Source organism: Pan troglodytes, chromosome 3 (assembly GCF_028858775.2).
Source record: "Pan troglodytes isolate AG18354 chromosome 3, NHGRI_mPanTro3-v2.0_pri, whole genome shotgun sequence".
NCBI lineage: Eukaryota > Metazoa > Chordata > Mammalia > Primates > Hominidae > Pan > Pan troglodytes.
Window position 1 is genome coordinate 49,564,388 of NC_072401.2, and position 17,413 is coordinate 49,581,800.

A 17,413-nucleotide genomic window follows, 5' to 3' on the forward strand; every position below is an offset into this window, starting at 1 on the left:
CCATAGCACCTGTCACATTGCATTTTGGCTTTATTTCTACACAAATAATGATTATTTGATTATTCATTTTCTGCCCCAAACAACTGTAAACTCCATAAGCACTTGCCACCCATTGTATCCCAAGCAGTTAGTACGATGCCTCATATAGAGCCACTTATCACTATTTGTTTAACGACTAAGTGAAAAAACATAATTAATAGATGAAAAAAATCTAGGTTTCTGTTTTTGTAGCAGGAAACAGAATCAGTAGGCTCATGGGTTTTGATGATTCACTAAGGGAAAATGTGTATAGTAGAAGAGATACAGGTCAACTGGAGGTATAAGATGATCCGCCCAAGAAAGATTGAGTTAAAAAGTCAGAAGAAAGTAGAAAAACTATAAGATAACTATATCACAGACACCAAGGAAGGAAATAAAACAGGTTGATCTGCTCTGTAAATACCTCAGAGTAGTCTGGAAAGAAATTGGAAATTATTGTCTCAAAATAATCCATTTTACCTCTCTAATTTTTAACTAGTATTTTCTTCAATTACCACATCTTGACCTCTAACATTTTCCTTAGTCTCTATCACATACATGAAATGCTCTTAAGATGTACATCTTCATTAAAGCATCCTCTGCAATTCTACCATTCCTACTGCAACATTTCTGGAGATTAAATTATGTCCTAGTCTTAGCCTCGTTTAAATATTTAATTTCTATAACTTTTCCACTGATATTTCTGAGAAAATGCATTCGTAATAGCTCATATATTCATTCAGACTTTTCTGCAGTGATTACTAAAGCTGTCCAAAGTCTAGTCTCTGCCCATATTTCCATCCTCACCCTTTTAAAACCTCTGTCAGCCTACTTCCTACAAGAAATTTTCCCTTATTTTAAGTCGGGGTTAATTCTATTCTATTAACTGAACATGGTATGATTTTTTTCTCTCTCTGAACTACATTGAGGGTTTTGCCTGCATGCGATATTTTCAGTGGACCTGATAGTGGGAAAAACTCCAAATTTTATTGAGAAAATATTGGTAGAATAGATCTCCTTATATACATATTTTTCTGTTGCTCTAAATTTTTTATCACACTATTTCTGATTATTTTTCTGTAAGTCAGTCACTTACTACAGTTTTAGCATGAATATTTGCCTTTTCTATTAAATTTGATTTGGAACATGTTAAGACTTACAAAGACTGTTATCACAAATATCATAATAACAAAGTGTGAAAGTAAATCTTTATTCCAAATAATATTCGCATTCTCTACATATTTGATATAGCACACATTTTAATAAACTAAAAGTATATTCTCCTTGGATCATTCAAAATAATAATGATAACACAGTTCTTCTGCTATGTGATTTGTATCCCATCTTCCAAGGTAGGACTAAAAGGCAGACTATGGTACTATATTCTAGGCGTCACATAAAATCAGGGGACAAAACTTAGGGTCAGTGGGTGATGCAACTTCGGAGAATGTAAGAAGTGGTTAAGTTTAAAAGAAGCAGGAGGCTTTACCCAGGTTAAAGAACCATTCTGCCATGCATAGGCATTTTCTCTGCAATGAATGTTTAGAATCCTTTTTCTTTTTAACTATTTGGCTACTTCTAGAGATGTAAATGATAATTTTTAACTTTCTATATATATTCCTATAATATATAATTAATAAAGAGGAATTATATTTTATATCTTGTAAATTACTTTAAGAAAGATATTTAACGTTACATTTTTTAATATTAATTGTGCCTTTAGTGTATACATTTTAAGCTGTTGGATGAAATGTACTTACACTCAGTTTTCCACTGCGATTGTCTTCTTCTCTCATTGCCAGGGCCGTCAGAAAATTATCTTGTAGGTCTTTACCAGCACTTGTTAGCGTCCTGTAAAAAGCAGAATTTCAGTTATAATATATTAGATAACAAATATGTTTCCAACACTCTGGAGCCAACAACAGTGCTTCTTTAAGTGACAATTTCCTTGCAACATGAAAACCATATAAATAAAATCATTATGATCTACTAGATTCCTCAATTTAATTGTATATAGTAATAGAGTCTTTATTTATAAACAGTTGGAATCAAGCTTTAAATAATATATCCATATCAAGACTCATGGCAGATATAATTTCATTTACATGCCCATTTCATTCTTTTTTAACATATCATGAAAAGTCAACATGTTCGTACAGCTCACTTCTCACAAAAATTTTAAATTGCCTATAATTTTAGTACAGTTTATTAATTTAAGGAAATTAAAATACTAGACACCTATGCTATACAGTTACTGGAGTAGAGCATTAATTTTAGCTCTATGAGTAGAGATAATCAAGGCAGGAAACGAAACTAGGTTGACCTATCTTTGTCAGATGAAAGGAAGCATCAAGAATTCAAAAAACAACATTCTCTGGAAATATATTTTAAAAGAAATGTATCTCAAAGATCTCAATCAAGCAAAACTGAACCACATAATAGTGAGTTCAAGAGTGATTTGTGAAATAATACTATTTTCTTTATTTAGCAATTTCTTACATATTCCACAAACTTTTTCATTATGTGTCTGCTATGAACCAGTAACTGTATCAGGGCACAATGATGCACAAGACATAGTTCCTGCTCTCAAGTTGACTATGGTCTCATAAAGGTAAACAGATACATAAACCAGATATATAAACATAATGTCATACCATGTGATAACTGGAATAATAGGGATATAGACCGAGTATCAGAAGAGTTCATAAAAGAAGTATCTTATTCAACGAAAAGTCACTTAATCTCAAATTTAAAACCAATTATTCTTGAACTTAATGTTAAAACTTGAGATAGTATTAATCAGTTTGTGGGGTGGAAGGAGAGAGTTATCAGTAAATACAAAGGAATAAAGAAATTCAAATGTAAAATTGCAAGGCAATCGGGTAATGGCAAAACAGAGAGTAAACACAAGAATTGAGAGAGAAACCAGGTAATATTAATAGAAGTTAACATTATAATAAACATATTGTTATAAATATTTAGTAAGTCCAGATAGTAGAGTCTGGTCTTAGAACTCATTCTTACAACCCCTTTCAGGGAAGGCTTGTGTGCTCATTCTACCAGAAAGCGTTGAACCAAAAGGGTCTAATGCAAGGAAGTAAGATAATCAAATCTGTGTTTTAGAAACAGTATTCAGCAACTTTGAAAAAGGTAGCCTGGAGGAGAGCAACACTGCAGGGATTAATTAAGGGACTATCACAAACCTTTAGAAAGAGATGATGAATATCTGATTTAAAGAAGTGATGGTAAGGATAGGAAGGAAATGACAGATTTGGGAAATATTTAAGAGATAAGATACACCTAGTGATTGCTTTTTGCGAAGAGTTAAGGAGCAATTACTACTAGGTTAAATCATTGCAACCTACTGTTTATGTTATTGATCTAGAAATGTAGCTCTTTAAATTGATCATAACTTGTCTGCTTTTGCTTTTCTGGCTTTATCTTCCTCAGCTTGTATATATATATATATATATATATATATATACATATATATCTCACTTAATATCTATATATATCACTTAATAATAAAAAACCTAAATATACATGGAAAATAACTACTAATTAGTACCAAAGGAGAGAATCAGATATTTGAGAATTTCTTTAATTCACTGTTCTGTCCAAAAGTGAGTGTTCCATGTTACGATATGTACAATGTACTATTTTAATATTAAATGTCTAAAACAGAAAAGTAATTTTGTCAGTTGCTTGTTTAGAAAAATCTACATGTTTTCTACTGCTCACAGGATAAGCTTCTAATCACTTATCCAGCTTCTACCTAATTTCCTGCTTATGGTCTGTTTTAAAAACCACAGTCTGTTGGAAATTCTCTGTGAAATTTGAACAGAGAATTCATTTTACAAGTACATAAATCAACAGTGGTTAGGTTATACTGTAGTAACCAATGGCCCAAATCTCAGTGGTTTAAAATTGCAAGAGATTACTTCTCAATAATAATATGCATAAATAGCAGGTTTACTGTGGCTCTTCATCTTGGGGGACTGAGACACTGATGAAACATCTTCTATCTGAACCATCTTTTGTTATTGTGCAGAGGAAAAAGAGAACATAGCCGCACATTGTCTCTTAGAGCTTCTGCTTAAAAGTAACACATATAACTTCTACTCATATTTTCTCAGCCAAAGCAAGTGCTATGGCCAACCTTGAAATCAATGGGGTGAGAAAATACAATCCTGTCTAGGAATTTTTAGTAAATATTTGTGAACAGTAGCTCAAACACCCATAGCTTCCTATAGCATAACCAACAAAGGTTGAGACTAGATTGCTCAGAAAATAAGAGCAGTAAAGAAAAGAATTTCTGAGCAAATTCTGATAGTACAGAAAATTTGTTAACTTGGTTCACTGTAGTGTAACCAAGTAAAGGCTCTTTTGAGAATTAAAATCACTAATCCTAGCTTCAAAACCAAACCTTCCCCTACATATCCACAGAGCATCCTAAAAATTACAGTTGAAGGAAGTGTCAATAGATTCAGTCTTCTGTGACAGTTGTAGACATCTCTTGCTTTTGCCTCCTAATATTGTTTCTCCCTTTTTATTGGCAACACAACCCTAACTTTCACTTGGGCAACGGTCTTTTCCACGCTCTTTGCCTTAGTAGAATCAAGGTACCCAATTACTTAGAACTCCCACCTCCCAAACCTCAGCTAATGAATATACCTCAAGCTTTGTCAATGTCATTTCACCTCATGAGAATGTAGATCTTTAACAGAGACACAAGAATGAAAGGTAGCTGAGTTATAGTGGCTACCCTTACTTCCTACTACAGTCTTATTCAACTTTGTCTTTGAATCTATGATAATCAGTGCTCTTCCAATTCCCTTTTTGATTTTGTTCATTAGAATTGGTTTCTGTTGCTCACAATAAAAACCTGTAATTGATACAATGACTATACAGTTAGGGTACTACAGAATTCCTAAGAGTTTCCACAAAATATGTCTACTTCCTACTCCCGCTACCTTCCCAAGCATAGCTTATTTTGCTGTAAATTTTTAGAGCTTTACAGATAAAGTCCAATTTGATCATCAGCCCTGATCCCACAGCACAAAAGGTAATGATCACATCAGTTTTGCCTGTAGCATTCAAGGTTTTTTAAATTATATATAGATATATGTCTACAATGCATCTATATATTTGTGTACTGATTAAAATATATATAGTATCATGTGGTCAGTTTTTCATTTTATTATATATTTTGCAACTTACTGTTTTATTGCTGTTGTTATAACTATTCCTGGAAGTGGATCTTTATGAAAGTTCCAAGGAAAATCAAAATTATCCCTGATATATCAGATATAAAATGCCAGAAAAATAGATTTTTAGGCATCATTCACTAGTAAGGATGGGACTCTTAATATTTTGCTAAGCGTGACTCTCTTGCTAATGGCCGAGGTTTTCAGCAGATATCTGGGCTGGACAAGAAAATAAGGTAATAGGCAATAGAATTCTTACTGTCCCTGGACACTTACTATGGCAGACACTGTTCCCCCTTCTTCCGTAACAATGAAAGCCCCTGTTTTCACTTGGGCATGTAGCAGCCTGGAATAAAGACCACATTTCTTAGTCTCTTTGCAGCTAGTTATGTTCATGTCACTAACTTTTGCACATTAAGAGCCAAGTGAAAATGATTTGCACCTTCTAAGGCGTGTATTTAAAGTAGGGAAGGGTACTTTTTTTCTTGTAGCTAGAATGCAATATAATGACTGAAACTCCAACTGCCATCTTGGCCATAAGTTGGAGGCCACTATTATGGAGAAACAAAGAGAGGAGCAGGGTCTCTGATATTTCAGAATACCAACACAGCCTTGAGTGACACCAGGTGAACTTCTTGAATATGAGACTGAAAAGAATTTATATTTGGTTTCAGCCACTGTCATTTTGGGGTTTTCTGTTACTTTTTTACCCACCTAATCCAAAAAGATACTTTACCATTTGAAATTTGTTCACTTTTCTGGAAAAAGATGCTCTTGTGTGATTGGCTTGGTGATCAAATTGGAATTTAACCTTAGGTGAAATATTCTAAGAATTTCCCAGGAGACTGTATTACTTACATAACTAAAATGAATTTTCTAAGACAGTCATAGGTTAAGTCTATTAAATAATAGCACAAGATAATAAAAATTAAACTAAAATATAAGATGGAATATCAATCTTTAATTCCTACTCATTTATCAACTGTTTAGTCCAAACAACCACATTTTTCTGAACCTTGATTTCATGCTGTGCTAAATATATCTAGGCCCAATAGCAGACGTAAAACTTGTGGTCTAAAGCAATCATACTGTATCATTAACCAGCAAACATCATTAATATATAATTAGTCCAAGAAAATGACTATTATCCTGAAAATATCCTAAGTTCATACTGTTCTTCTTTTATTATTATGCAAGTCTCACATACATAGACTTACATCATTTCTTATAAACTCAATGAGGAAGATAAAAGTATTATATAAATTTGGGACAGAGAGGATAAGGATCTTTGGCTCCAAAGCTATCCAAAGCAGAGAAAAAAATGTTACATAATAATCCTTCTTATATTGTGCGACAGCGGAGAACCTGAAACTTCTTAGCAAGAGGAAATATTGGAAAAGAATGAAAGTTAATGCAGAGTGTGAGGTAAGGAATTCTTAAATCTTTAACATGCATTACTCTTATTTAACTAGGTTTATTTAACAGTCAGTGACCTAAGAAACCTTGCTTAAATAAATATTACAAAAGCAGTTACTTCCTCAAGAAGTGAAGTAGGTCTGTTTCAAAATCTTAGTGTTATAAGTTCTACAAAGGCAAATACTCCATCTTTATTGTTCATACTCCACTGCACTTTCAAAATGTGGTAAAAGTTATATGGATGAGTTAAATTTTACCAACCATGATTAATCAATAGCTAAAGCTATTTATATAATCCTACTTGAATGATTATAAACATATTATTAATCTTCAACAATTAGGTTACTGGTTTTATGATTTAAGTATGTTGTTTGTATATCATTATCACATAAACTGACATTATTAGCTTAACACTCAAAACGAATGAATAACAAAAGGAAAATAATTGGAAAACTGTTAAAGTAGAAACTTATTTTCAACAGTTACTTTTTAAGAGTTTATTTTTTAAATAAGTTCTTTCACTACATATTTGTGATATCAATTATTTTTTGGATTTTTAATGTATAACTGGAAGTGTTCTAACAAACAAAGTTTGATTAATCATTAAGATGTTTTCTAGGTCGGGCGTGATGGCTCATGTCTGTAATCCCAGCATTTTGCGAGGCCGAGGTGTGCAGATCACAAGGTCAATAGATGGAGACCATCCTGGCCAACATGCTGAAACCCTGTCTCTACTAAAAATACAAAAATTAGCTGGCGGTGATGGCATGCACCTATAGTCCCAGGTACTCTGGAGGCTGAGGCAGAGGTTGCAGTGAACCAAGATCATGCCACTGCACTCCAGCCTGGCAACAAAGCGAGACTCCCTCTCAAAAAAAAAAAAAAAAAAAAGTTTTCTAATAAGCAGTTTCTTAATAATCCCTAATTCAAATCTGGGATTAAATGTATTCTAACAGCAATACTTTTTAGCTATTGGGCACTGACTTCGTACTAGTCCCTATGCTAGACATTTTGCAAACAATTTTAATTATTTTCAAATAAACTCTAATAGGAAGTATATTTATAACTTCATTATAATCAGTTGGTATTTAGTTTTATTCTAGATTCACTAATTCTCAGGCTTTATTTCACTATAATGAAGGCTCACAATATATCAAAGCAGCATATCATAAACACTACATCATAATATTTTTACATTGTGAAAACAATGAGAATTCACTGGGGAGAAGGAACATAAATCAGTAGGGGTGTAGGAGAGTAGGAGGAGTGAGGTATGCAGACTTTATCTGGGGGTTCCTCTGGGAGTAATCAGAGTTGGCTGGTCTTACAGTCTCTAAGGAAAGCTAATCAGCTATTATTGTCATTCCAGTCTAGACTGAAGTTCTCATCAACTGTTCTGTTCAAAGGTAGATTTAATTTTTTTAAGCCAGAGAACTCCAATCTAGCCTATATTTCACATTTAGAAAATTTACATTCAACTCTTTCACACTTGTTTGAATATATAATGCAACCTCTCTGTGCCTTAGTTCCTTAAAATGTGTTGTATACTTAGTTTGGAAAAAATTAATGAAGAGCAAAGTGAAAAACAGTAGTTGAGTAAAAGTGTATTATACATAATCTATAATGTTATCTTCTTAAAAAACAAACAAACACATCTATGAAAACATAGCTTACAGAAACAGTTCTATTTCCCATGGATAAATTTACTGACAGAACTATTTGTATATATTTATATTTGCATGGTCCCAAATAATTTAAATTCTATTTTTTAGAGGCCAAAATGGAAAATTATTTGCAAATTGATGAGAAAATATAATTTTATTTACCATAATATATAAACTCATTTGAGAGTTAAATATGGAAGATATGTTTTTACTGTATTTTGATATGGGGAACCTATTGCTCTATCAGACAGAGATAATATTTTTGTACATTTCCCGGAAAACATGACATTTTTCTGTTTTATCCTTTATATAAATTAGGAGAAAATAATTCTACCTTTCCACAGATAAAATTATTTACAATTCTTGAATGACCAGTGGGTCAATGAAGAAACTAAGAAAGAGATTATATATATATATATATATTTTTTTTTATTATACTTTAAGTTCTAGGGTACATGTGCACAACGTGCAGGTTTGTTACATATGTATAAATGTGCCATGTTGGTGTGCTGCACCCATTAACTCGTCATTTACATTAGGTATATCTCCTAATGCTATCCCTCCCCCATCCCCCTACCCCACAACAGGCCCCAGTTTGTGATGTTCCCCTTCCTGTGTTCAAGTGTTCCATTGTTCAGTTCCCACCTATGAGTGAGAACATGCGGTGTTTGGTTTTTTGTCCTTGCGATAGTTTGCTGAGAATGATGATTTCCAGCTTCATCCATGTCCCTACAAAGGACATGAACTCATCATTTAAAAATATCTTGAAGCAAATGACAAGGGAAACACAACATACCAAAACCTATGGGATTAGCGAAAGCAGTACTAAAAAGGTTTACAGCTATAAGCACCTACATCAAAAGAACAGAAAAATTTAAAACAAACAACTTAATGATGCATCTTTAAAAACTATAAAAGCAAGAGCAAAACAAACCTAAAATTGGTATAAGAAATTAATAAAGATCAGAAATAAATTAAATTGAAATGAAGAAAACAATATAAATGTTCAACAAAAGGGAAAATTGGTTTTTTTGAAAAGATATAATCAGCAAACCTCTAGCCAGACTACGAAAAAAAAAAAAGAGAAGACCCAAATAAATAAAATCAGAGTGAAAAAGAAGACATTAGCTGGTCATGGTGGCTCCTGCCTGTAGTCCCAGCTACCTGGGAGGATGAGGTGGGAAGATCACACGAGCCTGGGAAGTCGAGGCTGCAGTGAGGTGTGATAGTGCCACTGCATCCCAGCCTGGCAGACAGAGTGAGATCTGTTCTCAAAAAAAAAAATTTTAATAAAAGTGAAAAAGGAGACATTATAACTGATACTGCAGAAATTCAAAGGATTATTAGAGGCTACTATGAGTAACTGTATGCCAATAAATTGGAAAACCCACAAGAAATGAATAAATGTATAGATATGTACAACTTACCAAAATTGAACCATGACGAAAACCAAAACATAAACAGACCAATAATAAGTAACAAAATTAAAGCTGAAATTAAAAGTCTCCCAACAAATGAAAGTCTGGGACCCAATGACTTTACTGCTAAGTTTTACCACACATTTAAAGAACAACAAATACCAATCCTACACAAACTATTCTGAAAAATAGAAAAGGATAGAGTAATTCCAAACTCATTCTACAAGGCCAGTATTACTTTGATACCAAAACTACCTACAAAGATACATCAAAAAAAGAAAACTACAGGCCAATATCCCTGATGAACATTGATGCAAAAATCCCCAGCAAAATACTAGCAAACTGAATTCAACAACATATTAAAAAGATTATGTATCATGACCAAGTGGAACTTATCCCAGGGATTCAAGGAGGATTTAGCATATGAAAATCAATTAATGTGACACATCACATCAACATAACAAAGGACCAAAACTATATCATCATTGCAATTGATGCTGAGAAATTATTTAGTAAAATTTAACATCCTTTCATGATAAAAACCCTCAAAAACTGTGAAAAGAAGGAACACACCCCCAAAACAATAAAAGCCAAATATGACAAACCCACAGCTAGTATCATACTTAATGGGGAAAAATTGAAAGTCTTTTCTCTAAGATTTGCAATAAGATAAGGATGCCCACTTTCTCCACTGTACTCCACATAGTACTGGAAGTCCTAGCTAGAGCAATCAGAAAAGAAAAAGAAATAAGGGTCATCCAATTAGAAAGGTGCAAAGGAAGAAGTCAAATTATCCTTGTTTGCAGATGAGATGATCTTACATTTGGAAAGACCTAAAGACTCCACTGAAAAACTATTAGAACTGATAAACAAATTCAGTAATGTTGCAGGATACAAAATTAATATAGATAAATCAGTAGCATTTCTATATCAAAAGTGAATAATCTGAAAAAGAAATAAAAAATTAATCCCATTTACTATAGCTATAAACAAAATTAAATACTTAGGAATTAACCAAATAAATGAAGGATCTCTACAATAAAAACTATAAAATATTGATAAAAGAAATGGAAGGGGACAACAAAAAATGGGACAATATACCATGTTCATGGATTGGAAGAAACAATATTGTTAAAATGTTCACATTACCCAAAGAAATCTATGGATTCAATGCAATCTATATAAAAATATCAATGACATTCTTCACAGAAATAGAAAAAACAATCCTAAAATTTATATGGAACCACAAAAGACCCAGAATAGCCAAAGCTATCCTAAGTAAAAGGAACACAACTAGATGAATCACTTTACCTGACTTCAAATTATACTATGGAGCTGTAGTAACTGAAACAGCATGGTACTGGCATAAAAACAGATACATAAATCAAAGGAACAGAATAGAGAACTGAGAAACAAATTCATACACCACCAGTGCACTCATTTTTTATAAAGGTGCAAAGAATATATATTAGGGAAATGAGTTTTCAACAAATGGTGCTAGAAATACTGAATATCCATATACAGAAGAATGAAACTAGACCCCTATCTCTCACCATATACAAAAATCAAATCAAGATGAATTAAAGACTTAAATCTAAGACCTCAAACTGTGAAACTACTACAAGAAAACACTGGAGAAAATCTCTGGGACATTGATCTGGGCAAAGATTTCTTGAACAATACCCCACAAGCACGGGCAACCAAAGCAAAAATAGAAAAATGGGATCACATCAAGTCAAAAAGCTTCTGCACAACAAACGAAACAATCAACAAAGTAATGAGACAACCCACAGAATGGAAGAAAACTAACTACCCTTCTGACAAGGGATTAATAACCAGAATATACAAAGAGTTCAAACAATTGTATAGGCTGAAATCTAATAATCCAATCAAAAAATAGGCCAAAGATTTGAATAGACATGTCTCAAAAGAAGATATACAAATGACAAATAGGCATATAAAAAGGTGCTCAACATCATTAATCACTACAAAAATGCAAATCAAAACTATAATGAGATATCATCTCATTCCAGTTAAAATGGCTTTTATCCAAAAGATAGGCAATAACAAATACTGGTGACGATGTGAAGAAAAGAGAACCCTGATACACTGTTGATAGCACTGTAAATTACTATAGCCACTATGGAGAACAGTTTGTACGTTCCTCAGAAAACTAAAAAGAGAGGTATCATGTGAACCAGCAATCCCACTGCTAAGCCTATACCCAAAACAAAGTATATCAGTATATCATGTCTGTACGCCCATGTTTGTTGCAGTATTTTTCACAATAGCCAAGATTTGTAAGCAACTTAAGTGTCCTTCAACAGATGAATAGTTAAAGAAAATGTAGTACATATACATATGGAATAAAAAGGCTGAGATCGGGCCAGGCGTGATGGCTCACGCCTGTAATTCCAGCACTTTGGGAGGCCCAGGTGGGCGGATAACGAGGTCAGGAGTTTGAGACCAGCCTGGTCAACATGGTGAAACCCCATCTCTGCTAAAGATAAAAAAAATTAGCCAAGCGTGGTGATGCATGTCTGTAATCCCAGCTACTCGGGAGGCTGAGGCAGGATAATCACTTGAACCTGGGAGGCGGAGGTTGCAGTGAGTCGAGATAGCACCATTACATTCCAGCCTGGGAAACAGGGCAAGACTCCCTCTCAAAAAACAAAACAAAACAAAACAAAACAAAAAAACAAAAAACTGGGATCCAGTCATGTGCAACAACATACATGAAACTTGAGGTAATTTTGTTAAGTAAAATAAGCCAGGCACAGAAAGACAAACTTTGCTTGTTCTCACTTATTTGTGGAAGCTAGAAGCTAAAACAATTGAATTCATGATGATAGAGAGTAGAATGATGGTTACCAGAGGATGGGAAGGATAGCTGGGCTGGGAAAATGAGAATGGCTAACAGGTTAAAAAAAAACAGAATGAATAAGATGTAGTATTTGATAGCACAACAGGGTGACTACAGTCAACAGTACTTTATCGTACATTTAAAAGAGCCAAAATAGTTTAATTGGAATGTTCATTACACAAAGAAAGGATAAATGCTTGAGGTGATGAATAATGTTGATATCCCATTTACTCTGCATGTATCAAAATATCTCATGTACTCCCATAAATATATATACCTACCCTGTGTACCCACAAACATTAAAAAGAAAAAAGAATAAAAGAACATTAAAGATGTTTCATATGTATCTGTAATGCTATTGAATCTTTACATTCCTTCTCTCAATGTATCATTGTGTATTTGCTCTGTATTAGGCAGTTTGGGCTGCCGTGGCAAATGGCATACACTGAGTGGTGTAAACAACAGAAATTTATTTTATCACAGTTTTGTAGGCTGGAAGTGAGGGATCAGGGTGCCAGCATGGTTGTGTTCTGGTACAGGCCCTCTTTCTGGCATTCAGATTGCTACCCTACTGTATCAACATGGCAGAGAAAGCAAGAACAAACTCTGGTGTTTCTTCTAATAGGAGCACTAATCCCATCATGAGGGCCCAACCCTTATGATGTCATCTAAACCTAGTGACCTCCCAAAGCCTCAGTCTCCAAATACCATGATATTTGGGGTTAGGATTTCAACATATGAATTCTGAGGATGGGTACAGTTTAGTCCATAATATGCTGTTTCTCATTTTGGAACAAGATGTAATAACTTTCTACAATATATTTATTTTTCTACATACACTTTCTTCCTTATTACTTCTTTTGTACAACTTGAAACTACTTCAAGTTTTTTTCATCATGTGAGCTAAATTAGAGCATTTTCACCTCCTGAAATATGCAGAATTTAGTTACCAAAGTCAGTTATTTCTCTCCAGTTCTCTTTAGCAAAGTGGAAATAATTTCAAGCCAGATAACCACAAAAAGGCCCAAATGAAAAGCACCAAGGAAACTTGCCGCAAAGAGCATGGAAAAACTTCCTTATCTTGAATATGAATTTATATTAAAATAATATACTCATAAGATTATTTTGAAATAAAAACAATAACAACAATACTTTAGATAGAAGCCGCTGATCACTCCGTCCTGCTCACAACTCCATTTTCCCACCTCCTACAGCATGGCTAACTACCTTCTCACTTTTATGATATTTACTCCAACATTTCCTTTATCTCAGTCTCCAAATTTTAGAATCATCACCTCTTTACATCACTTAAGTATGTACCCCTAAACGATATGGTGTAATTTTGCTTGTTTTTGAACTTTCTATAAATGAAACCACAAAGTATATATTTGTAATATATTGTTTCTTTAGCATTTCCACATATATTTCTTTAGTATGTTCCACATATGTTGGTGCATGTAGCTGTACCTCATTTTCATTGTATTCTCGTGTATGAATATACAACCATTTATTTATCCTTTCTCCTTTGGGTGTATTATAAATATGCTGCTAGAATTTCCTGTACATGTGTACATTTCTGAGTATACACTTCTCAAAGATCTATGGCTAGCAATACAAGAGCTATGTAATAGCACATTTGTTAATTTCAGATTTACAAAATAAAGCCACTTGTTTCCAAAATTGTTGATCCAATTTACACTTCACTATGAGAGTGTGAAAGTTCATTTTGCTTCACACCATTCCCAACATGTAGTAATTTAGAACTTTTTAATATAAGCAATCCAGTGTGAGGTTAAGCAACCTCAGAGTGCTTTTAATTTGCATTTTCCTATTTTTATTGATGTTTTGTCATATTAATTTCCTCTCATGCAAAATGCTCATTCCAGTTTTTTGTCCACTTTATTATTGTTATTTATATTGTATTGTTTTGTAGGAGTGTTTCATATATTCTAGATTTTAGATTTTTATTTACTATATGCTCTGCAAATATATTATTCCACACGTAGTTTGTATTTTTGCTCTTATTGGAGTTTCTATAATTAAATCTAATTTGAATATATACCAATATATCAAAATTATTCATTGTTATAGACTTTTTTCCACTTTAAATAAATCTTTCTCCACCCTGAAGTAATCACTATATTGCCTATGCAATGTTTAAAACTTTAATGAAAAGAACCTTCAATGCCTCTTTTGTCATGTATCAAATATTTATATATACATAGATCTGTTTCTGGCTTCTCTATTTTATTCCAGTTTTTATGTATCTGTCTTCTGCCAATATCACACTGTCAATGACTGAGCATTTATGATAAATTTTGATGTCAAAAAAAGAACTCTTATCCTTTCTTTTTCAAAATGTCTTTGATTTTCTTTGTATCACTACCAAATTTTTAAAATATATTTGTCAACTTCCACTTTTAAAAAGCTCTTGGAATTTTTATTTGAATTTCCAATTTGTAAAGAATAAACATCTTTATGATACTGTAGCTTCCAATCATGAAGCTAAAAATAGTGTGTCTCACTACTTATTTATGATTTTTAAAGTTTTTTCAATAAAGTTTTATTGCATTTGTTCTTAATAAGTCTTGTACATCTTTTGTTAGATTTATGTCTAACAACAGGATATTACTATTAATGTGGAAAGTTTTTTCTTTCATTTTCTGCTTGTTGATTGTATGTAAAATAAAACGTAATTTGTATATTACCTTGCATCGTGCAATTTTGCTAAACTCTCTCATTATTATTCCCTATTAATTTTAATTCCTACCCATTAGTTCTCTTTAATTTGACATGCAGATTTTAATTTCCTCATTAGTCATTTTATCTTTGTTGTGAATTACAAACCAAACCTCACACTAAGTTACAATTTCTCAAAACTTTTTCTTCTTTTGTCTTATGTTATAACAGTAAAAGAAAAAAAGCTAGTTAAAATTATCTAGAATATTTTTAAACAACTTTACATTGTAGCATATTTCTAAAGAAATATAGTAATATACTTTTCCAATATAAATGGTCAACTATACACCATTTGCCTGAACACCCAAGCCAAACTATGTGGAATCCTCTGAGATTTTATTCCTCACTGTTCACATCCAAAATTCACTTTATCAGTCAGAGTCCCAACAGAAAACAAATGAAACACTGAAAGGGCTTAAGGGGAGAGAGTATAATAGAGCTATATTCTGAACAGGGTTCAGAATGTTCACAAAGGGTGATGGAAACACACAAGAATTAGCCACAATGATGGAGTAGGAAGATCTTCTCACCCTCAAGCCTGAGGAGACAAAGAGGGAGTGTTGCTAACAGAGCCTTAGCTGGCTGGCTACCTGATAGGCAGTGTGGTCATGTGTAGAGAACATGGCCACCAGTAAAACTGTGGTCCAGTCTATCTCCTCCTGCTTTACAATTTACTTACTGAGGATATAGTACACAGAGATTATCCTCTGGGGCCAGAAACTTATCTTTTGATTTGCCATTAACCTAATTACATGTACACTACAGCCATTGCACAGTTCCCTGTGCCCTTGATAGCCCTCAACTCTCAGTCTAAAAGGTCCTTCTTCCCCCTCTTCTCTAAAAACCTCTATACAAGACTCAAAAATCGTGTGCTCCATAAATCATCTCCTTCATGCCATCCTTTCTTCTTTCTCCTCTCCATGCAGGAAGCCAGGAAAACTGAGTACCTTATATTTCAACGTAGTCTGCAGTAAAGACTCAATAAATTTTATTTTGTTACTATAATATATAACATAAATTAATGCAATCCACTATATTCACTATCTTAAGAGAAAAATAATGTGATCACCACAACATAGGCTTGGAAAAGGCTTGACTATCATCTCTCTTTCAACAACTTTTATTTTTGATATTGTTGTCGTTTTTCTTTTAGTTTTCTTGAAAGTAAAGAGAAAATTGATTAAATTTACAAAACTTTGGTTGTGATTTTTCTAGGATTAATTTTATACCATTCTAGTATTCACATATTTCAGAGAATAACAAAGGAAACATGATACATAGTTTTGCAATTTTCTAAATAATTAAATTCTAATCACAACTTATTCAATTCTAAGTTTAAATTTTGATGTAGAAGCTTCAATGTAACTGACTGGATTATAAAAAATGTAGACCAATTAGAAGCATACACATATGTAAAATAGGTTCAGTATGTTTGTATAATATTAATTGATCAGAATAACACACACTCATTTTTCCCTAAAAGTTTTACTAACTCATTTTTTCTAACATTTTAGAAACAAACTTTTATTATTGTTTTTTAAAAATTTTACACCAGTCATCTTTTCCTCAAAATTTTTGAAGTTATTTGTTGAATTAGCAGAAAATGAATCTATAATTAAAATGAAAATAATTATTTTTTAAAAGCGAGGCTTTCACTGATTTAATAATGCATATTACATTTTAATTGACTCAAATATACATTGTATTAGGATATAATATAAACTTTTAAAATAATATATTTTGCTTACATTTCACAGTTGCAAAAATAAATGAAAATTTCAAGCATCATTCTAATTATGTATTGGTTTCCTAGACTTTAAACAACTTTTCGTTTGTATTTAAACAACAAAATCATATGTACTTATATATATATAAATACATTAGAATAGCATTTTTAAGTGAAAATTGCATAGAAGGAAAATGGCAACCAGTGAACAATTTCAGCTCCTTTCCTTTGAGCATCAATTCAACAGACAATCCGCCTTTAATCTCTGAGAGATTATTATTTAAACACGAAGGGAGAGAACAGTAGAGCTAAATCCGATATGTGCTTTTTTAGTCTCCTCCCCTTTTTTTCGTAAACTATTC

At 32.7% G+C, this 17,413-nt stretch overlaps 1 protein-coding gene across 5 annotated transcripts in view; it reads right to left on the minus strand.

Annotated features, from left to right (window-relative positions):
- Nucleotides 1–17,413, minus strand: part of CFAP299 (cilia and flagella associated protein 299) — a 692,782-nt gene that overhangs the window by 381,758 nt on the left and 293,611 nt on the right. For all 5 annotated transcript variants that reach the window (XM_063809506.1, XM_063809505.1, XM_001144179.7 and 2 more), the window contains one exon: nucleotides 1,779–1,869. In XM_063809506.1, the coding sequence (XP_063665576.1) occupies nucleotides 1,779–1,869 (91 nt within the window). The remainder of the gene's footprint in view (nucleotides 1–1,778; nucleotides 1,870–17,413) is intronic.